The 23,623-nt window shown below is 48.1% G+C and overlaps 1 protein-coding gene across 1 annotated transcript in view; it reads right to left on the minus strand.

The window, feature by feature from the left end:
- Nucleotides 1-19,308, minus strand: part of LOC133354435 (uncharacterized) — a 65,597-nt gene extending 46,289 nt beyond the window's left edge. The window contains exons 1-5 of the mRNA XM_061571256.1: nucleotides 19,197-19,308; nucleotides 16,135-16,232; nucleotides 12,468-12,619; nucleotides 2,381-4,191; nucleotides 2,122-2,307 (exon numbers count right to left, since the gene is read on the minus strand). Coding sequence (XP_061427240.1) covers nucleotides 2,122-2,307; nucleotides 2,381-4,191; nucleotides 12,468-12,619; nucleotides 16,135-16,230 — 2,245 coding nt within the window. The 5' untranslated portion in view covers nucleotides 16,231-16,232; nucleotides 19,197-19,308. The remainder of the gene's footprint in view (nucleotides 1-2,121; nucleotides 2,308-2,380; nucleotides 4,192-12,467; nucleotides 12,620-16,134; nucleotides 16,233-19,196) is intronic.
- Between the last annotated feature and the right edge of the window lie 4,315 nt (nucleotides 19,309-23,623).

Consider the following 23,623-nt stretch of genomic DNA (forward strand, 5'->3'; position numbering starts at 1 on the left):
ATGTTAACGTGTATCCCTGCTCAAATGAGGCACTCATCTCCTCTGTTTGCCCTGTGCCAGTGGTGTAAATTTCACATGACAATGCCATGGTCTGTCTATCCAGAGGAGGACCACTGTGACATTTCATACAAAGTGGCACTCATCTCTAACTGGGGACTGAACTTGCAACCTTCTGCTTTTTGAGTCAATCACTCTTGAGCAGAGCACCACTCAGCTGGATATCACAATAGGGTGTGGACTTTATATATATATATACCTACATACTCTTTGGTTCTTTCGGTAAAGTCACGTAGGTGTAAAATAAAAAATAAACCACGACGTTTCGGGCACAACACAAGCGTCCGTCATCAGGAGGCAGACTGTCTACCTCAGCAGCAGACCATGCTTTCCCACCTGATGACGGACGCTTGTGTTGCGCCCGAAACGTCGTGATTTATTTTTATTTTCTACCTACGTGACTTTACCGAAAGAACCAAAGAGTATGGATTCCTGCTGTCACGAAAGCTTCAAATCAAGATATATACCTACAACCAAATCACCACAGTTTTCCTGATCCTGACAGAATTAGGAAGCTAAGCCGGTTTAAGCATGGATAGTGCTTGAATGGGTGACCACCATGCCCAACAGGAAGTCGTAGTGCTGCGGGGATATGTGGTGGGCAGCAGAGGACAGTGTAGAAATACACATTGTTGAACTGTACTTCTGTGCTCCCATCCGTCAACAACACGTGTGTGTAAATGCCAACATTTCAGGCAGTGGCCCTTCTTCGTAGTACATAGAGGCATTTTCAGAAATGTCGCCTATTATATATTTTTCCTTTTAAGGCAGTATTACTGACAAATGTGTTGATTTTGTGTGTGCTATTAATGCTTGTGCACCACTGGCAACATAGCAGCAGCATCACCAAATAATTAGTTTAACTTGTAAATTTAGACGTGCCTCTGGCCAAAGCACCCCTGAACCAGTGGTGGAATTTCCACATTTGCATGGCAGGGCCAGCCTCTCCACAGTTCGACTGCTGTTGTCTTGCTACAGCTGAACACTATAATTTAAATAGTTTTGCTGTACAAATTACAGAAGAAGGACATTATGGGTCATCTGGCAGCACACTGCACCTGACACCCACACGATTCCATGGATCTCAGCACATTGCATTGTTATAATCAAGATCCCATTTCAACCGGGTCTGTCCGGATTGGACACCTGGAAAATATGTTACGCACCCGGCACATCGCATCCAGTGTATCACTCACTATGGACAATGGCAACTCGTCACGCGTGTACTCAGTCTCCAAGCAACCCCAAAAATATACAATGAGAGATGAATCCCTGGTTACGGTAAAACATGGAGGATGCATCAATGCGCTAACCACTCACGCAATCTATCAAACGCAATGACAAATGGGCTGCATCGTCAACATTGTCGGTTTTCTTCAGGCACCGCATGTGACAACCACACGCAGCGCGCGCTGTCATCCTACACAACACAATGCAGATGCACCAACTGTTCAATACGTGGTGTAAAACCAACAAGGTCAAGAGGTCATTACGGCCAATGCCCTGAGATGCCGTCACATCCTGCCCTTCACCTATCTTCCATCCTGCACACATGTCCCACCAATTACACTTGCAACACTTTTTGGCAAGGTCTATTACAAACTTCCAAATTGCTTACCCTCTCCTTGCATTTCCATGCATCTACATTCAAAAGCCATGTTTATTTTGCAGTTGCTTTGTAATAGTTCAGCTCTCTGAGTCATGATGTAACAAGACAAAGATCCCCTGTATAGTTTTAACATGCTTTTGGAGCAAGTGCTGTTAGCGAGCACCAATGAAGTCCGGGATGGACCACGTGGGGTGGTGTAGCTATAACCTCGCCCGGTTGCTCTTGTCTCCCAAGTGCTGATGTTTACACACCGCACCAGGTACTAATTTACGGCTACTTTTGGCAGGCCCAGAATCGTCACTGGTGTTGGCCGTGAGCAAGAATCCAACTTGGGTCACCGGGTTTATAGCATAGCGCGCTAACTGCTAGGCCACCACTCCCCACATCACACACACTCTTCTCCCACCTTAAACACTAACTACAAGGATGGCCAAGGAGAGAAAGAGAGCACTTACTCGCTTGCTTCGCCCGCTCTCTGTACGTCGTGGTGAGTTCTTCCGATGCGCAGTCCTCCACAGGCCCCAACATAGGCACGGCACCACCGTATCGGGAGAGACCCTGCATCCTCGTCGGTCGCACCCCCTTCCTCCTCCTCCACTTGCACTGCCACCGGCACCGGCCACCTTCACCTGCTCCTCCTCCTTTCGCTCAGCGCCCACGTCGTTCGATGCAGGCCCATGCGGGCACGTTGTCCCGACACCACACGTCACGTGCGTCCTACCTCGTTGACCTCCCCCGGCTGATCCAGCTGTGAGGCCGCCGCTGCCACCGCCGCCGCCACCACCGCCGTTGTCGTTACCGCCGCCGATTCCGCCGGCCCCACCTCTTCCTCGCACAGCTCTTCGCAAGCGAGCGACATCGCGATCAGGTTGATGTCGGCGGCCGACGTCAACACCACGGGGACGTCGCCACCTCCAACTCCATTGCTTCCGACACCACCACCATTACCACCACTGCCAGTACCACCACCATTACCACCACTGCCAGTACCGCCACCATTACCACCACTGCCAGTACCGCCACCATTACCACCACCGCCGGTACCGCCACCATTACCACCACCGCCGGTACCACCACCATTACCACCACCGCCGCCGTAACCTCCAACAGTCTCTCCATTTCCATCTCCTCCAGCCCATTGGTCTGTGGAGGCATCCTCCACAAACGCTCCATCTGGCCACTCGCCGGCGTGAGCAGAGTACAGGCGGCTGCTCTGCGTCGCTTTACGGACGGTCCTTTCCCTACGGACCTCCGTCGGAGGCAGCGATATGGAGAGCGGGGGCGCCGCCGCGATGGTGCTGGCAGCGGCGCTGGCGGAGGCGCGCACCGTCTCGCTCGGCTCGCCGTTCCCCTCCGCCGGCGCTGGCGAGACAGGCAAAGCGCTCGCCAAGGCGCACGCTCCCACGATCCCCTCTGGCGGTCCAAGGCTGCACACGATGCCCTTCTGCACATAGCTGGCATTGCAACGTGCGACGCGCGCAGGGTCGGAATTGGTGATGGCGCGGGCCTTGCGCTCGCGTACGCGGCCCAGGTCCGTCACCTCGTTGCAGGGCGACACGTACACGCGGGTGACGGGGGGCGGGACGGCCGCCTGTGCCAGTGGCTCCGGGTCGCCGTGCCCGGCCGCGGAGTCCGCCACTGCTGACGCCGGTCGCTCGGGGTCACCGTGCCGTGCCGTGGCGTGCCCTTTCCGCTCGAGGTCGCCGTGCCACATTGTAGCGAGCCCTGCTATTGACACCGGTCGCTTGGGGTCACCATGCCGCGCCCTGGTCTTTCCTGCCGGCTCCGGGTCGCCGTGCCGTGCCGTGGCGTGCCCTTTCCGCTCGAGGTCGCCGTGCCACATTGTGGCAAGCCCTGCTGCTGACACCGGTCGCTTGGGGTCATTGTGCCGCGCCCTGGCATGCCCTGCTGGCTCGGTATCGCTGTGCCACGCCGTGGCGTACCGCGTCGGCTCAGGGTTGCTGTGCCACACCGTGGTCGAACCCGCCGGCTCGGGGTCGCTGTGCCGTGCCGTCGCCGGCCCTGCCGTCTCGGGGTCGCTGTACCACGCCATATCTAGACCTGCCGGTGCCAGTCGCTTTGGGTTGCTGTGCAGAGCCGTGGCGTGCCCTGCTGGTTCGGGGTCGCTGTGCCGTGCTGTGGCGTGCCCTGCAGACTTGGGGTCGCTGTGCCATGCCGTGGCCGGGCCTGCCGTCTCAGGGTCGCTGTACCACGCCATAGCCGGACCTGACGGTGCCAGTCGCTCAGGGTCGCTGTGCCGCGCCGTGGCCGGACCTGCCGTCTCGGGGTCGCTGTACCACGCCATAGCCGGACTTGCCGGTGCCAGTCGTTCAGGGTCGCTGTGCCACGCCATGGCGTGCCCTGTAGGCTCGGGGTCGCTGTGCCACGCCGTGGCATGCCCTGCAGGCTCGGAGTCGCTGTGCCACGCCGTGGCGTGCACTGCCGGCTCATGCTGAGGAGGCGGCGGGTTCTCGTGAGCGCCGTCGATGCAACGGCTCAGGGTGCCGTCGCGTGGGAAGATTTGCCTGTGCGCATCAAAGGCAAAGGTGACAGGAATTGAATCGCGAACTTGAAGGACTCCTCCTGTCCCCACACTCATAACGTACACACACAAGGCGGTCACCGCATCGCGCTGCGCTTTCAGGTGCGCTTCTGTGGCCGTCTGGAATGCTCTTCCTTCCAATATTAGGAAGCCACTGGAACTGTGCACGTTTAAATATAGATTGAAAACTGATTTCTTTAGAACTGCTTTTTGTGTTTCGTTTGTTGTCCTTCCCCTGCACCTCCGAAAAGCATGGTTGGCTACGTACAATGCGAAATAAGTTGAACATACATACATACTTAAGTATAGCTACAACTACGGTGATAACGTAAATGTGTAAAGAACTAAACATGCAACCGCCTATCACCAAATCACACTGAACATACGCAATCTTGTCATATGTGCAGAATCTAAGCAGGCTTGATCCTGGATAGGACTTGGATGGATGAGCCTCGTGCCGTTTTCAGCCAGTGTTTACTGTTTATAAATAGAACTACAATGACAACAACAACAGCCACTGTTCCCTACTTAGATGGCGACATCAGCAATCTGCTTGTGCAGAGCTAGGTGTCTACTTTCACACAACGTGTAGTGACAAAGTGTCTGGCAGGAGGTCATGAATAATGAGATCCAGGTGTCCAGATGGGATCCTTTGGCCCCCTGTTCCGGATCGCCACAGGCACTTGGACACGTGTTGAACTCCTTTCGCTCCATACGTAGCCAACGGTGCTAATCGCAGGTGCGGGGGGAGGACAAACTGAAGACAAAAAGCAGCTCTAAAGAAATTAGTTTTCGACGTAGCTTTAAAAGTGCACATGAGGCCTCCTACTTCGAAACAACCCACACACGATGTTTATCCACCACCAGCAGAAACATCTGAATCTATTCGTGCGCATGATGGCAGCACCAATATGGTTCAGGAGCTACTGTAGTTGTCAATGGCGAGGTTCGCTACCCACGACCACAGGGCTTCAGGAGAGTGTGGATCTGCTACTCCGACGTTGAAGTGCGCAGACTAAGACCCGCTCACCAACGCATAAACGCGTTGGTGAGCGGAAAGCAGCCGCAGGCATCGCATTGACGCAGTAAAGGGGAGCCCTCATTACTTCGGATTATTATTGGATAACGCTTGTGTGTGTGTGTAAACGTGCGGCCATGCCAAAGACATGGGCGCCACGGTGGCAATATGTTAACTTGCTCGCCTGGTATACATGAGGTCGTGAGTTCAATCTTGACCCCGACGCCTGTAAGGGAGAGGTTCCACATCCCTGATCTAGATACTGTATCGATCCAATGTCTATTGACAGGTGAGGCTACGGCAGATATAAAGCTGCATACAGGTACACGAACAAGTAAACAGGTAAACAGAGCTCGAGTCTGGGAATTCGGTATATATGTTTTTCCTCTCTTCCCTACACAGATCAGCGGAATTGAAAACATCCCTTGGTTTGCACAGTAGTCATCCTATGGACAAACTGGCCCTGCCATAGGAATGTGGAATGCCCACCTTTGACTCGGGGCTACCACAGCTTGTTTGAATAGGGAGACACTCTGACTTTGACGTCAACTGATTTAAGACGAACGCGGATGGAAAACGTGCATAGGAACAGACACGACCAGAGCGTTTAGCATCCTCAAACATTCGTTGTTCTGTCAAATAATATTTAGATCATATATCGTCATGCTTAAGACAGATTTGAAAATGGATTCCCAGCCACATAACACTGTGTTTAGAGTTTTCATCTCACAATTAAAAAAAACAAGTATATTCACATCCTGATCAACACGAGGTCAACTCAGCGCATCATTATCATCCCAGAGTCGATGAATGAGCACCACTTAGTAGTGAGAAGCTTACTCGGTAGGGTTCGGGTTAGGGCCGGAACCAAAGATGATTGCTCGCTGGAGCACGCCGCCACTTTAACTGTTGACCGCTGTTCGGTCAAACCCGGTGGAAATCACCACATTGAGGCAGAGCCACAGGTCGGAGCAAACAGAGCTCTCCAATACCGCACATAGCACGACCGATGGATGAACCGTTTACAAGACGCTGCAATCTGCGTTTTCATCAACGTTACTGAGCAAGAACCCAAGCGTAGCTCAATAGCTCACAGGGCTGAGCCGTTGTGCATTGAGCACACATGCTCTCTCACTCGCCCGCCCACTCGCCCAACTCACGATACTTACAGCACGGAAACTTTGGACATGGCCCTTACGGAGACTGCGACAAATAAGAGACGGCGATCACCCTTTTCCGAGAGACGGAGGTTCGATTCCTCGCTCGCGTTCGGCTGTTCAGTCCGCCGTGGCGTGTGTTGATCGCCTCTCTCTGTCTCTCTCTCTCTGTCTCTCCCTCCCACTAGACGCACTTGCGTGGCCACCCAGACTCCGAAGCCAGCACTCCCCAGCAGCTTCTATTAATAACCTTGACGGAATTACGGGCGTCTGCCTCCACTTTCTCAATCTCTCTCCGCAGGCTGTCCTAGCATGTGCGTGCGCGCACGTGTGAAGATGTGGCCGTTCCTATAAATACTTGCAATGCCGGCGATTTCTCAAAGCAACGGCCCTGCGCACACGCTCAGGAATGCTTCACGTTAATTTACAGGGAAGAAGAGGAACAACAGCAATATATGTATTTTAAAATGCAGGTGGACGGTCGAAGGGTATTTAACGATGATCGCCCATTCGCGATGTAGAGGGCTCGTGTCCGTGTGTTGGTGATAACGACGCCTATGACCCAATCGACCAGACTGCTGCCCACCCTCGTCAGACCCTCGGAATTCTAGATTTGAAGCTTTCGTGACTGTAAGGATTCATACTCTTAGTTTTCCGGAAAAAAGGCACGTAGGTAAAAAATGAAATAAAAATTAAAAAAATTAATAAAAATAAAATAATAATAAAATAATAATAAATATTTCTTTTTTATTAATTTTTATTTAATTTTTTACCTACGTGACTTTACCGAAAAAACTAAGAGTATAAAGACCCTCGGAAGTTTTGCAGGGTTGAACGCCAAGCACAAACAGGTTGTCATACGGCCTGCAGGGCACACAATAGAGGGCCGTGCAGGGAAGTCCATTGCTGTTTGGTACTTTGATGCTCCAACTTCTGTAAGCTCTCTCCCCCTTCACAAATTGACAGAGGCAAATACATACAAAATTTCAATCAAATTGTTTAATTACTTATTTTTCTTGTGCATCTTGTGCTCTGTGTGAAAGCCACGTGTAAAATCATTTGCTGAACAAAAAATATTTTGTTTAACCTTTACCAACCTGCGGTGAGCAGTGTGGTGAATTATGGTCAAATAATTGTGATGACTCGCTCAAAAGTGGCGAGGCCCTCATCCAGCAGTGGAATGACGAAAAGTGTTGTTTATAATAAATAAAAAAGCTATTTACTTATCCAGGAAAGCCTTGCCAAGTCTCAAGGGTTCTGCATGTACAGTATGTTGAACTTCTTTCGCACCGTATGTAGCCAACCATGCTTATCAGAGGTGCGGGGGAAGGACAACAAACTAAACACAAAAAGCAATTTTTGAGAAATTAGTTTTCAATCTACAGTATTTTTTAAAATAAACAGCTCCAGTGGCTTCCTAATAACAGAAGGAAGAGCGTTCAATACAGAAAGTGGGCGCGATGCAGTGCATGATAATGTTTGACCAATTTCATAAACGACCAATTGGCATATCAGAGGAAAGTGGAGTGGTCAGAAACAAACCACCACACTTATTGAGAGATAACAAAACGTCCCGTCAACAGAGTTTAATACATTTTTATTTAAAGCGTTCGTGGCTGCAGGGATTCATATTCTTGGTTCTTTCGGTAAAGTCACGTAGAAGGGAAGTAATAAAATAATAAAAATATTAAACTATTGTTTTATGGGTTTTTCCCCTTCTACGTGCCTTTACCGAAAGAACCAAAAATAAGAGTTTAATAACTGAAGGTTTATTTAAAGGCGAAATATAAAGGTAAAGAAGAGACTGCGAGAGTCGTGTGTGTGGAGCGGTTTTGTGTGCGTTTGGTTACCCACGTGAAACATGAACATACCCCATGTAACGATGCATAGATTTATCAAAACAAACTCTTACAAGATACAGCCATCGAATTCCGTGCATTAGAAGCGATGTTTTACAGTGAATCGACAGTATTTGCACATGTTATGCTACGCTAAATTTACGCTGTTGATTGAAAAAAGAGATTTTTTTTTTTATGAGATGGTGAAAATAAGAGACGAAAATTTAATTGTGGAATCAAATCGTGACTCCCAAATAGTGATCATTAATGAAATCGCCGATTTGGAGGGACGGTGAAATGTTGCGTGGCTACCTACAAGGACACAACTAATTTCTTTAGAATATATTTTTGTGTCTACTGTAGTTTGTTGTCTTTTCCCCGCACCTCAGATTAGCACGCTTGGCTACGTACGGTGCGAAAGAAGTTAAATATACAAATGGAGCTGCTCTATGAACCTGGTGACCTGCTTTCGATATCCATTCATGAATACCTGAACCGTTCGTCGGTCTCCCCTCGGTCAACCCAAACTTAATCGAGCACCTGGTGTAAACATCAGCACATGAAGCTTATGGCGGTACCCCGGGGTACAATAGGACCCCGGCTCTCGCATAATGTCCGTGACGCAGTCATCTTTAGTCTGTTGATGGTCGGCGATGCGGCAATCGACTCATCTCGACGAGCTGTACACGATGCACCACCACGGTGCCACGTACGAGCGTTCAGGGTTTCGGCGCAATCATCCTCGCTGCGTTTCGACATCGCGGAGTGTGGCACTGATTTCGGATTGATTGGTACCCCAGTCGCAGAGTTAAGTACACCCCTGGAAAAATAGGGTGCCAGAAATAAAGTATTTAATTGCCTCGGCCCATTTTGTATTATTTGGTATTCCCCGGGGTACCGCCATAAGGATCATATGGGAAACCAAGGTGGCTTGATGTGCTGCTGGTCACACCAACGTTTCGTGTGCCGTGCCAGCCTTGATAACTGCACTTGTCACAACAGCCTGTGTAAGATTTATGGGGGATCTTTATCTTGTGAACATCGGCAAGAGGGAGACAAAAAGTGGCCAAATGTGACCCTGGCTTCATCACTTCCTCGGACTCCACGGAGGCCTTAATATCTGCTTGCTAACATGGCTTGCCGCAGCAGTAAGTTAAAAGCGATCGGGGGATCTATGTCTTTGTTTTGTGTGTGCGTGTTTATGTACGTACACATGCGTGCTTATGCACACACACACACATACACACATGCGCGTACACACACACACACACGCATGCGTGTATGTATGGACACACGTGTGCGTTTGGAATGGTTCCATCAACATCACCATTATCACAAATTTCCAATTCACTGATTGATGGAGAGGTCCCAATGGTCAAGTCATCGCCACCACTAACTCCGCACAGCTGCAACCCTTTCCCAATCGCGACGTGTCTCATTTCACCACTCCGTCTCCGCTTTCACGACCCTCCGGACCCTGCCTCCCTCTCCCAATGCACGTTCAGTCGACACTTCCAAAACCATCACTAATTTTGCACATCAACTGTCATCTCTTCCACAAACGAGTCCACACGTCATTGTAATTGGAATGACTGTCAGCCGAATGTACGACGCCGACTGTACGTCTTCTTCTGTATATTGAAAACGAATTTCTTTAGAACTCCTTTTTGTGTTTAGTTTGTTGGCCTTCCCCCACACCTCTGATTCGCACGGTTGGCTATGTATGGTGCGAAAGAAGTTCAACATACATACATAGAACAACAACTGTAACTTTTTATTTTAAATATACTGCTCCTGATTGTTACCCCTACCGCAGTAAGGCAGCGAGCCCAGATTTCCCCCCCCCCCCCCCTCTTTGAAATTTCCTTTGTACTCTGGGTTCTTGAATAACAATAAAACAAACGTAACTTTAATTTCATACGTCAGCTTTCACTCGAGATCCGAGCTCCTGTCAACAACTGGTCAGTCATCTCCAGCGAAACGTCCGTAGCCATTTCAATGTTGCCAGATTACTTTCCAATGACAACACTGATACCACCGGTGGTGCTGCTGAAGCAGAAATAAAACATTTCGAACAAGACTAACTGCTGATGAGATCCAAAACACATTCCTGCGGAGGGAGCTGGCAGGAACGTTGGGTTGCTCGGTCAATGGCCAGGGTCAACGGCGGCGTGGTGTATTCCGCAAATATGCCCGACTGTGAGGGCGGGCACAAGCCGGCGTGAGTAGGTTAAACGTTGAGTTTTATAAGGGCACCACGGGGTGACCAGCCCCTCCCCATCCAGCCCCACTCCACCCAGCCCCTCCCCACCCTCCCCACCCAGCCCCACCCCACCCTCGCCACCCAGCCCCTCTCCACCCTCCCCTCTCCACCCTCCCCACCCAGCCCTACCCTCCCCACCCAGCCCCTCTCCACCCTCCCCTCCCCACCCAGCCCCTCCCTGCACGACGGACACAATAACCCCCTGTGGGCTGGTGTAACCAGGAGGTTCCTACCAGTAAAATTTGGCACGTTTGATTCAGGTGACACTCATGAATTGCCTGCGCGGGGTGGAGGAGGGTTTACTACACACGTTTTTACACGACCTAACCCAATAGGAAACAAAGTATGAACTGTCATTTTACATTGTGGTGGTTGAGCCCGATAATTGCGTCAGTAGCAGCGGAGTATGTCGCTGTGATTATTCCTCCTTTGTGTTTGTGAATCGAGCATCGAGTCGCAAGATGTTCCACGACCTGTTTTGGGTCACCACCGTCACACATTGGAGAGTTTTTTTCCCATCAAGTCCTGTATCTGCATCTGCCACGATTTGTGCGGCTGCAGTTTAGGTTTTCCCATAAGCCTCGCGTAAAATCAAAGCCAGTTAGTTCTCACGAGTAAATATCCACGGTACAAATGTGAAGTCACACTGAAGGAGACCCAAGAGATATGAAGACGACGATCCCCCTTATAGCCTAAACAGAATGTTAGGGAAAGTGTTGTTAGCGAACACCTATGAAGGCCAACACCACGCCCGGCCGCCTTTGTCTCCCCAGTGGCGATATTTACACACCGCAGTGGGCACTCATTTGAGACTGAGTCGACCGAGGGGAGACCCAGGACTGGTTCAAATAATCGTCATTGATGTTGGTGGCCATGAGCGGGATTTGAACTCGGGTCGCTGGGTTCATAGCGCAGCACGCTAACCGCTAAAGTACCGCTCCCCTATATATACATAAATACACAGACACACAAGTCGCATATATAAATATATACAGCATAACCACAGCCGCCAACTTTGTTGAAATCACATACCTGCTGGGTAAATGGATCTGTCTGGGGCGCTCTTGTGTAAGGTTTCTGCCCCGGAATGTGCAACTCCAAACAGACGCAGTCGGCCTCCACATCATAGGCGGCAGGTTCTGCGATTTATTTAATTTTTGTATCCGAGGCCCCCTAAAATTGCAGTAAATAATCACGAAGGAATACGGGGCGCATAGTCAGCGACCAACCGCGTGCCGTGCCGGCCTGCGTAGGTGCTTGGTCAACAGCACTTTCCCTCAAATTCTGTTGAGGCCATATGGGAGATATTTATTTTTGTGGGCATGTAAATGATTTGCATAGTAGATTGTATGTTTACCCAGCTGAGAACTCGGGAATAAACATGCCAACGTTGAGCAAACGTAGGCATATGGTTGTAACCATTGGTTCAACGTTGGCCCAACTTCCATGTTTGCTGGGGTCTCATTTGCAACAGTGACCTAGGTAGACTGGTGCATGTATGCGAGTGTGTACGTGTGTGCAGCGGTAGCATAGCGGTTAGCTCGCAAAGCTACTAATCCGACCACCTGAGCTGGTCCTGGGCTTCCCCTAGGTCGACTCAGCAGCTTTCAATGAAAACCTGGTGTGTGATGTGTAAACATCGCCACTGGGCGTGGAGCTGCCAACTCACTCCCTCTTCTAGATTTGAAGCTTTCGTGACTGCAAGGATTCATATTCTTAGGTTTTTTCGGTAAAGTCACGTAGGTAAAACATTAAAATTAATAAAAGTTGCCTCCGAAACGTCGTGATTTTTATTTCATTTTACTTTTATTAATTTTAATGTTTTACCTACGTGACTTTACCGAAAAAAACCCTAAGAATATCACTCCCTCTTGTGCGGTGCCAGCATTCATATGGGTTCTGCTCGCTAACAGCACTTGCCCCAACCAGTCTGTTAAGGGGAACCTTTGTCTTTGTCTTCTGCAGGTGTGGCACCGTGCTTGCCTGGACACGACGAGCAGCAGAGCGCTGGCCCGCGCCTCCATGAGCTGCCCGGCCTGGGAGTGTGTCGCGTCGCGGCACGGGTAGCCGTTGATGAGCACCAGCTCGTCGCCGTCTCGAAGCCCCGCGCGCCACGCCCGGCTGTGCCTCCTCACCTGGACATCCACCGTGAACATCGCCAACGTTACCGTCTCTCATCATCATCACCACCGTCGTCGTCGTCGTTGCCACGACCATCATCCCCATCTTAATAGTTCGCTGCCATCGACGACAATGCAGCCATCCATCCACGTGATCGCAATCGGAACGACATCCATCAATCTAAACCATCGACAGAACATCCACGATCGTGACTATGATCACCAGATGCATCACCAACACCACATCTACTACCATGAACATCACCAACACCACATCTACTACCATGAACATCACCAACACGAACATCAAAACAGAGATGTGTTTCCAGTGAGCGCCTATTAAGCTTGACAAAACACAGAAAGGAGGTGTGCCCAACACCATGCCAGGCTACCTTTGTCTCTCCAGTACTCATGTACACACACTTCACCAGGTACTATTTCAAAGCTGAGTCTACCTAAGAGAGGCACGGGACTGGTTTAGCTATTTTCCACTGATGTGGCTGTGAGCAAGAATTGAACTCAGGAAGAAAGGTGCTAACTGCTACACCAGTGGTGGGGAACGTCCAGCCCGCGGGCCGTATAAGGCCCCGCGAAATCATCTGGTCTGGCCCTGCCAAGGCAACCGCAGGCGGGACTCGAAATTCAATAAATCTAGGAGCAAACCTGGAAAAGCAGTTGCGAGTAGCAACATCATCAATAGCAGCTAACATCACACGCCTCGCCAAAGAGACGCAGTTCCAGCCATCGCATTAGGGGTGAGTCAATTAAACGTTTGACCAAATATAACAGGCTAAGTTTTAAGTTGATCATTTTGTATGGCCCGCGAATGATGTTATACATATCCAAATGGCCCTTGGCAGAAAAAGGTTCCCCACCCTTGTGCTACAAGATCACTAACATAACCACCACTACTTTACCACCATTACTACCAAGACCACCCAGGGCTTAATTCCAGCCAGGTTTATCAGCATCAGCGACCCAATAAATACGTGAGCAACGTACACACCACACCTGCCCTTCCCATTCACCACAGAAAACGGAGTTTTACGGTATTGGTCACGTGTCACCTCGTCCATTCTACCAGTGACCGGTAAAATATTTAAGCCTTGTGATCACCGCCACCAGCAACCACCACGACCACCAAGACAACCATCACAATGATAAACCATCATCACTGCCATCATCAGAGTTCAAATTCTCGCCAGGGTCAGTCAGGTTATTTCGGGTCAGGCCCATTAATTAAAGAATCTCTTTTTCAATGGCGAGACAGCCAATGTGGCTTTGCACGTTACATGGTAGATGCAGGGTGTTCAAGGACATTTTATAAACATGACTTATGAATCATAATAAACAACCAGAACTTGGTACTGTGCATATCTAGTAATCAATCCAAATAACATCACGCGTGACACGAGTAAGATGGACGCCTGCATTGCGCCTGAAACGTCGTGATTTGTTTTATTTTCTACCTACGTGACTTTACCGAAAGAACCAAATGGTATGGATTCCTGCAGTCACGGAAGATTCAAATCAAGAACGAGTAAGACAAATTAACAGGTAGACGAACTCACATGTGATATTTTAAAATGGCATTTATAACAGCAAGAATTACAATTGCTCTTCACCTCCCTCATCTCTGCTGTCAGAGAAATATTCCCTACGCGTAGATACAATTTGAATTGAAACAGTCCAGAACTGTTCACACATTAAAACGGTGGGAAGTCAATTCAGTATGGAGAGACTGGTTCACGTGGCAGTAACACAGAATTTGCACTATCGGTTCGACAGACGTGAACACCGCCAAATGCTTTTAAAAAGAGGATGGCAGACAGTGATTGGTGATATTGATTAGAAAAAAAATTCAAAATATAAAACTGCAATAATTAGTTTGTAACAATAACGGATCCTAACTTCGGTGCTCAAGAGGCTCTTTACTCTGTAGAGTGTGTGATAGACGTGTTTACCCAGAGGCTGTGTAAACAGGCTTCAAAAAGCTAAATGCAGTGACACTCTCCGAACGTTTGTGAGCGGCACGTTATGTCTGATTGAAACACAATCGGCAGCGAGACATTTGGAGGTCATCGGTGGCTCGCCTGCGCCCACTATTAATACAACGTGGGCGGCAGCAGCGAGGCCGCAGGCAGCCTGCAGAGAGCATCAAACGCTCTCCCAAACATGAGGGAAGATTTCGATTTAAAGCTTTCGTGACTGCAGGGATTCATCTTCTTGGTTCTTTCGGTAAAGTCACGTAGAAGGGAAGTAATAAAATAATAAAAATAAAACGTATAAAATAAAATATTATATTATTAAAATAAAATATTATATTATTTTATTACTTCCCTTCTACGTGACTTTACCGAAAGAACCAAGAAGATGAAGCAAGATCTTGACAGCTCTTTGTCTATCCACTGCTAGAATTGTATGCATGTGGAACTTCTTTCGCACCGTACGTAGCCAACCACCCTAATCGGAGGTGCGGGGGAAAGACAAGAAACTAAACGAAAAAAGGAGGATTGTATGTACTTATGCAATTTGTACTGATATACTTTATTTATTTTCATGTATTTATTATAAGTAACTTGCTCACCTTTTTCTATTGTGTTGGAAATTTCTGACCCACCCAACCCGACTGTGCATCTGTGCAAAAAAGCTTTATAGCTCATCGGATTCCTCAAGAGATAAATAAAGATTCTGATTCTGAAGGCCACTCAGTGCAGTGTGTCAGTTTATTTCGAGTGTAGCCCCATTGGTTAAACAAAACTATTTTTCAATGGCGACCTGGCCGTGGGTTGGGGTTGAGGGGGGGGTGTTGTTTATTGGTAAAGGGGAGGCGATGAAGACCAGTTCAGACATTACTCGCCAGCGATGTCTCGCCTTGGTTGGCATTTTAACTCACGTCGCCGTCAGGTTCATCGTGTGGTGCGCTAACTGCTGCGCCACACACTTTTCCCCTCTTATCTTGGAGAGATATATACACCTCGGCCATGCGTCTGATACGCGTTGGAAGCCTCGTTAGTGGAGAAAAAAATGTCGAGTGCGTCACGACGGCACTTTACGAACATCACTCCGTCTTTTCACAAACACATTCCTGCGGAGGGAGCTGGTAGGAACGTTGGGTTGCTCGGTCAGTGGCCAGGGTCAACGGCGGCGTGGTGTATTCCGCAAATATGCCCGACTGTGAGGGCGGCCACAAGCCGGCGTGAGTAGGTTAAACGTTGAGTTTTATAAGGGCACCACGGGGTGACCATCCTCTCCCCACCCAGCCCCACCCTACCCACCCAGCCCCACCCCACCCAGCCCCCCCCCCACCCTCCCCACCCAGCCCCTCCTCACCCAGCCCCTCCCTTCCCACCCAGCCCCTCCCTGCACGACGGACGGACGGACACAATAATCCCCGGTGAGCTGGTGTAACCAGGAGGTCCCTACCAGTAATTCTATTCAGACTGTCGTGCCACAAAACTGCAGTGTGTTGGTGTCTCTGATGCTGCAACGCTCCGTGTGCGCCACGCATTGGGGTACGTCGCACTCACTTTCAGCACCCGCAGCGGGCTGCGTTCCTCTCCGCCGCCCCCCAGCCTGAAGCCCCAGGGCGAGCCGCCTCCGATCCTCACCACCACCCGTTCCATCCCTGCTGTCGCCAGTCACATGGCACACGCACACACACACACACGAGCAACATTCAAGAGCACGCGCGGTGGCGTAGCGTGCTTGACATGGGTCTTGGTGCGATAAATGAAATGGGGACCCCTTGTCCAGTTTTTCCATTCCTCTTTGTAGCGCAGCGCCGAGGCACCTCTGCCCCATGGGCTCCAGGTGCAGGCACCACGGTGGCGAGATGTTAACTACCTCGTCAGGATCCCGACCCTAACGCCGGTATATACGGAGTTTGCATGTCTCTCTCCCCGTGGGTCTTCTGGTTTTCCTCTCCACATTTATAAACATGCGTTTAGAGTATTTGGCAGCTACAAATTTCCACGTGATAAGCCACTTCGTTGAGCTATAATTTGTGGCCAGGTCGCTTCTGAAATAGATACATTTGTATATTGCTCAGTGGGCCTTACCATGTAAAATAAAATAGTAGCTGCACCCACCACCTGTACCTACGACAGCTGCATCACGGAGCATACGGCATGATCATTACGTCATGCGTTTGGGATTTTATTTTTGTTGTTGTCTTTTTACAAACTCATTGCAAGCCATGCTAATGAGCATTCTGTCACAAGATGAAGAAATCCACATTGGGCACTCTCGCACAGCTAGCAGCGTACCGCCTTGTGTTAGTGATTGGCCATGAAAGAAGATGTCACAGTGTGCTGCTCCAGAAGTAATTTCAACAGGCTTCCTCATCCCCACTCGAAACACAACTCTTATATATGCCCTGCAAAGTTTTTGTCGCGTGAAAATCAAATTATCAAATAAGTTGAATCGGTTTAATTAAGCGAGTAATAAGTTAAACAATGGTGGCGACTTGGGGAGACCTTCATCCGGCACAGATGAAATAAAAAATAAAGTTGAATATAATGGAATTTTTTTGTGTAAGTCAATGGCAAACACTATTAAATGACTACATTTGAGAATGCAGTTTAATCACAGCTGGCTGTCCGGATTAATGTCAAAGATCTCAGCAGGGCCAGCTCAGTGCTCTGATGGGGAATTAGCCCATCCGAGTGGCCCGAGCCCCTTCATATTTTGGTTTTAGATGCCCACAGCTCATGTAGTCAAGGTCAAGTCAAGAGGTCATCGTGGCCAATGCCATAGAATCCACAGCACCTCCCCATCCCATTCTTCTGCAAGATCATTCAGCAGTTGCACAGTCGACACCCAACCTACAATTTTTGCTCTCACAGGATCCCACTGCATCTGGCTTTAGGTCTCCCTCTGGGCTAAAACGAAGTCCCGTGCAAACACAGTACATGGACAGTTATTTGCCAATACACTGTTGGATGAGGACCTCTACCCGTCGAGCAGGTCGTGGCGGTTACTGAGGTCAGTGAGGGTTGATAAAAAAAATGCCCAGCATCAGTTCAGATATCAATCGGCACTGTTGTTAACAATGGCCAGGATTTGAAATTTGGTCTCCATATTCAGATTTAAAGTGCGCTGACCAATGCGTTGCCGCTAATTCTGCCTGCCTCTGTTAAATAGCATTCTTGAGCATCGAAATATAAACACGATTGTAACATTGTAATGCAAATACATGTATACACACCTTTAGGATGACAGTGACACACAACAGCGTATGCATTTGCACACAACTCAACTAAAATGCATGGGAGCCAGATAAACATTCCCGACCAAAGGATGGCACCTCTCAGATTGATGCTAAGCCTCACTACTGCAAACTCTGGAAATTATAAACATGGCAATTCTGGACAAGTAACGAATCATCCTCCAATGATCTGATGAACTGTCATGATTCGCCGTAGCAGAATTCGATTCTCTTTCGTATCGTTTTTAAATCCTTTATATTAAGTTCGCTTACGTGCTTGCTTGCTTGCTTACGACCGTGCAAACCTTTCAGTCGTTTTTTAACCCACTTCCCGTGATCCAATCGAGCTGACATTTTGCACACAGACTCGTTGTGCGAGATAATTAATGTTCGTGAACATTTTTTCCCAAAATTTTACACTGTTTAGGAAAAACAAATTAAATATTTAATTACCAATTGTTTAATACTGCAGACAATCATCTGACCCATAGGTGGCAGCCATCTCAAGCCAGGGGACGAGAGGACTCTAGCCGCCACGCATATAAAGGATTTAGAGTGAAAAACTTTGTTTTTACGGGTTATACTTATTACTCTCTCTCTCTCTCTCGATTGTATTGTTTGTCATTTAACCTGGTTTTACTATTTTTATATATTTATCACATAATTTGCATCAACATTAAACGACTAAATTTCGAACTCAAGGTTCAGTTGCACGTGTTTTGCGAGCATGAAAATCGGTTTTCATAGATTGCCTTAGTATATTACGAGTACAATACAATTTGCAGTCTCTGTATGTTCCTGCTAAAATTAGCAAAGGGATAACCTTGAATTGACGGTGTAAATTCCACAGTGCCATGATGGGGGCACAGACTCTTCATGGGATAGCCGCTATTGACTTCCCACAAAGTAGTGCTCGTGTTATTCACCCCGGATGATTACCCGACAAGAAGTTGACTTTTAACGAACGCCACCTGGCCAGATTAACATTTTAGAACCAATGCAAATGAATTTGATAAGGTATCTTATGACACTGTGCTTGATAAAAACGTGTAACATTAAAAGCAAATGACTGAAGTAAAAAAGACTCAAAACAGAGTATTTTCACTCATTTCCATCACCTGCGGAAATTGAATCGAGGTAGTTTACGCGTTTAGCAGGTCACATTTTCCGCAGAGCTACGCTACCAGAGCTGGAAACTTAAAGAGAGGGCTCACATGAACGTATCAATTTCATTTCACGGCTAACGAGTAAACACCCGGTGGCTCACGACGCAGCACCAACCGGACACTGGCTCTGGATGCAGCAACACCGATACACTCCGGCCCTCGTTTGAGCTCTCCGATGACAACGTGAGTCCCGAACGAATGGAGGCCGAGAACTCACCCCCGCGCGATCGTGGCGGACGAGCAACCTGTGGCGGACACGGCGCTGGCTGCCCGCATCGGCAACAGAGGCGGCGGTGGCGGTGGCTTTTGGGGCCCACGTCATGGACAAGTTCACGTTACGGGGCGCGCGGTCCACAAATACCTTCCCTCTCACGGGGACAGCGGGCACACGGCGGTGTTTAAATAGCTCGATAAGCTGTGGAGATTTTTTTTTTTTCAAACACGCATACTCCAGTCTCCTGGAAAGTGCATTGTGAGTTTTTTTTGCAAAGGGTGTGTGAGCGCGCAAGTGTGCCTGTATGCGGAGCGGTGGCGTAACAGCATGCTGCACTATGAACCTGGTGACCCAAGTTCAAGTCACAGCCATGTGTGATATCAGTGGTGAATATCTGGAGCAATCCTGGGCATGCCCTAGGTTTACTCAGCCTTAAATGAGTGCCTTGCGTCGTGTAAACATCAGCAATGCGGCGACAAAAGACGGCCCGGGCATGGTGCTGGCCACACAATATATCCTCGTGCACCATCCCTGTTGTCAAAGGTGCTTTCTTACAACCCTTTCCCCAACAGCCTATGTGGCTACACAGGAGTCTCTGTATTTTTTGTACCAGTCTTGTCGTGTAGTGGTTCGAACATAAGTTCATACTTATTACACACAAAGTGCTCGCCACGAACGCACCACGATACCTTGCTTATCTCGTCAAGGAGCATAAACCATCAAGCGAACTCCAGTCATCCCCACATCAGCTTATGGCTGGCCATCGAACAAAGATAGTCACTTGCATCGAGCGCTTTTAGATGCTCTTATGCGGCCATCTGGCATGCTTTTCCTTCCAATATTAGGAAGCCACAGAAGCCATAGACTTTTAAATCTAGATTTATTTATTTTATTTTAAGAATAGCTTTTTGTGTTTAGTTTATTGTCCTTCCCTCGCACCTTCGCTTAGCACGGTGGGCTACGTACGGTGTGAAATAAGTTCAACATACATCCAAATATTGAGATTAAAACCTGATGGCCTGGGTTCACTTGCTCACTGTGATAAATGCCAGTGGCAAACGGTGTTCAAATCTAGCCTGGGCCCCACTAACATGAGAAATATTTTGTGCACCACAGTAATTATTAGCAGTGGGAAGATAAAGGTGGCCAGGCGGTCATGATACTGTCTCCACCACCTCATTGTGGCTCGCTAACAGCACCCCAAGTCGCATTGCGTGGTTGATATGGGTCTTGGTGCAAGGAATGAAATGGGACCTCCTGTTTCCTAGGTTAGTGTCTGGGCCCTTCTAGTACATTGCCCCCATTTTTCTGCCCCACCAACCCTGACCCCCCCCCCCCCCACCCGGATAGATGCACCACTGAACTCTAACAAGAGCCAGGCAACACATGGTAAGCACGAGTTGAAAATAATCAGACGGGTGGCCGAGGCAAAAACACCGCAGTGCAATTGTCATCACACATCCAGCACAGAGGTTTTATTGCCTTGTTTATCTATGGACAGTTACCACTACTGCACAAAGCACGAGTTCAACTGAGGTTGAATAATTGATGTCACATCCCGTACTGACCAGAGTGGTGAAGAATGATCAAATGACTCCCACACACAGCCCACACAAAAGGGCCTTGCACATATACAAGTGAGATGTGGTTTGGTGGTCTGCGATGTCGGGTACAAAGTTCTGCATTCTATATCTTGTCGCATTGGTTTCGCTGCTGCACAGTCAGGAGAACAAGCTTCTGGATGCAAATGCTGTCGAATGTTTAGATACGAGTTCAAAGATGGAGAGAGGGCAGAGAGGCTGATGGGGTGGGCAGGGTCAGAGGTTAAGGTTGTGCAGGCTGCAGAGGGGAGGGCGCTGATAAATTGTTCTTTTTGATACCCTTTCCGGAAGCAGTGGTGGTGACAGCCAGTGCATTAAAGCTACATAGCTGGAAAGATCAAAGACATTCATTGGGGCACACACACACACACTCACATCTCTGCTCCCTTTGCAGCATCCACCCCTATACCCTGGAAACCTGCATTGGTTATGACGATACAGGGTGTGAAGGCCCTCTGGGGCTCATACGGACACGTTCAAGATATTCATTTGAATTTCATTTTCTCTGGCCAGATAATTTGAGAAACATGTACAGTATCGAATTCACAGCTGCCAAGCACTGCTGTGACCCAATATTTTTCATGTCGTGTTGTTTATGTTGAAGGGTGCACCGAGGATTGCCCCGTGACTCGCTGGTGCTGCCCTGGCTGCTATCGGCTGTCTCTGAACCTTATCAGCCATGGTCACTCCATCCTGAGCTGTGTTATTCTCTCTCCTCGTATGTATGTACTCGTTTATTTGCCCGTCCTAGGACGGAAGCTGTAATATTTACGAAAAAATTGAGCAGAGTATTATTTATCTTGTGTCAATTTAATGGCAGTGAATCTTGCACAAAGTATGTCATAAAACACTTCACTGCAGTTCACTGTAGCACTGTATTAATGGCAGCGATTCTTGCACAAAACTACATCATAAAACACTTCACTTGATGTCGCTGTAGCACTGTATATAACTGACCATCAATTTGTTCAAATTCACTGCTCTGATACTTTATTATCTTCTGCTTTCGGTCGCTGGGGTTGAAATAAATTGGAATTCGATACAATATCTGGAAAATAACCGAGAAATTTATATTTTACCATAATGTAGAAGCATAAATTAGACTTACCTTTTGTCTCAAGTGCTGAAGAAATCAATAAAGACACCAAATCCACTTTGTTGCTGCGTAGATTTATTTATTAGATTCGCTTTCAATAAAAAAAAAAACGTCAAACTTAAAAGCGAATTTGCGAAAAATAATATTTCCGCTCGACCTTCTTCTGCGTGAGTGTAAAAATCAACCCGCTCATGAATATTAATGACGGGAATGGGGGGGTGCAGCATGTGGAGTGACGTCACGCGCGTTACACACAGACAGACATTCTTGGCTCATTATAGTAGAAATGTTGAACTTCTTTCGCACAGTACGTAGCCAACCATGATAATTGGAGGTGCGGGAAATATTTTCCTGACCTCACCTCTCCGCCTTCCAAACTTCTATCCTTTTTCATGTTTTTTTTGCAGCTTTGTTGTGAAAGGCACATGCATTGGTATAACAGGCTTTATCTTGGCAAATGTTCTCTGTTTTCTAATATTGCTATAATTTTCTGAAACACTAAAACAAGATATCTGGGCTTTTGCGTTGCTCTTTGGTACCATCTCAAATAGTATACAAACGGCTCTTTTCAGGAACATTAGGGCCCCCAGTAGACTGGCTTATCAAGCAAAACCTAATAAAATGTATTATTACTATCATTTAAGGTCGCATTGGTCTAAGGCAACCTTGTTTGTTAAGTTATTTGCTGATACTGCTTTGATAGTGGTATACAAGCACAAATAAGAAAAAAACACAACACATGCGTCAATAACATTGCTTTGAAAAATAAAAATACATGGTTCTTCTTTACAGCACATATCAGGGCCATTGCCTGAAACATTTCCTGTAATAGATTTTCTATTGAAAGTAGTATTATTGGCTTTTGTGTAAATTTATTTTCGTTTAATAACATGCTACTGGAAGACATTATTCTTGAAGACATTACTCTTGAAGACATTACTCTTGAAGCACATACCAATGAAATACACAATAAAACATAATTTACAGCCATTTGCAAATCCATTGCTGGACGAATGCTTCCCCACATTGTGTTAGTCACGGGGGTTGTTTGATCACACTTAAACACATTCCTGCGGAGGGAGCTGGTAGGAGCGTTGGGTTGCTCGGTCAATGGCCAGAGTCAACGGCGGCGTGGTGTATTCCGCAAATATGTCCGACTGTGAGGGCGGGCACAAGCCGGCGTGAGTAGGTTAAACGTTGAGTTTCATAAGGGCACCACGGGGTGACCATCCCCTCCACACCCAACCCCACCCCTCCCAGCCCCCACCCAGCCCCACCCTCCCCACCCAGCCCCTCCCCACCCTCCCCACCCAGCCCCACCCCTCCCATTTTTGGATGCACGACGGACGGGCAGAATAATCCCCTGTGGGCTGGTGTAACCAGGAGGTTACTACCAGTACCATGTATTTCAGTGTGATGTTCTGACCGTGAATCGAACTAAATTCTTTCGGATTCTTCCTGATAAAAATAATACATTTTTGATGACCTCTACATTCCACAACATAATCTTGTGAAACATCAATATGCCAACAATATTGACTTTGCAGCAACAGTGTCAAAGAAGAGTGCATCTCCCTCGTCAAATTACTGTTGTTGCCAATTCATCTCTAATAGAGGCACAGACCAAATGCTGGGAAATCCATATCCCTATGGCAGAGCCAGACTTGCCTTAGAATAAACACTGTTAATCATCTCCCCCTCCCCCCACAGAAATATTTAAAAACCGTACTGCG

Source organism: Lethenteron reissneri, chromosome 47, assembly GCF_015708825.2.
Source record: "Lethenteron reissneri isolate LAM-NWPU_2019-01 chromosome 47, ASM1570882v1, whole genome shotgun sequence".
NCBI lineage: Eukaryota > Metazoa > Chordata > Hyperoartia > Petromyzontiformes > Petromyzontidae > Lethenteron > Lethenteron reissneri.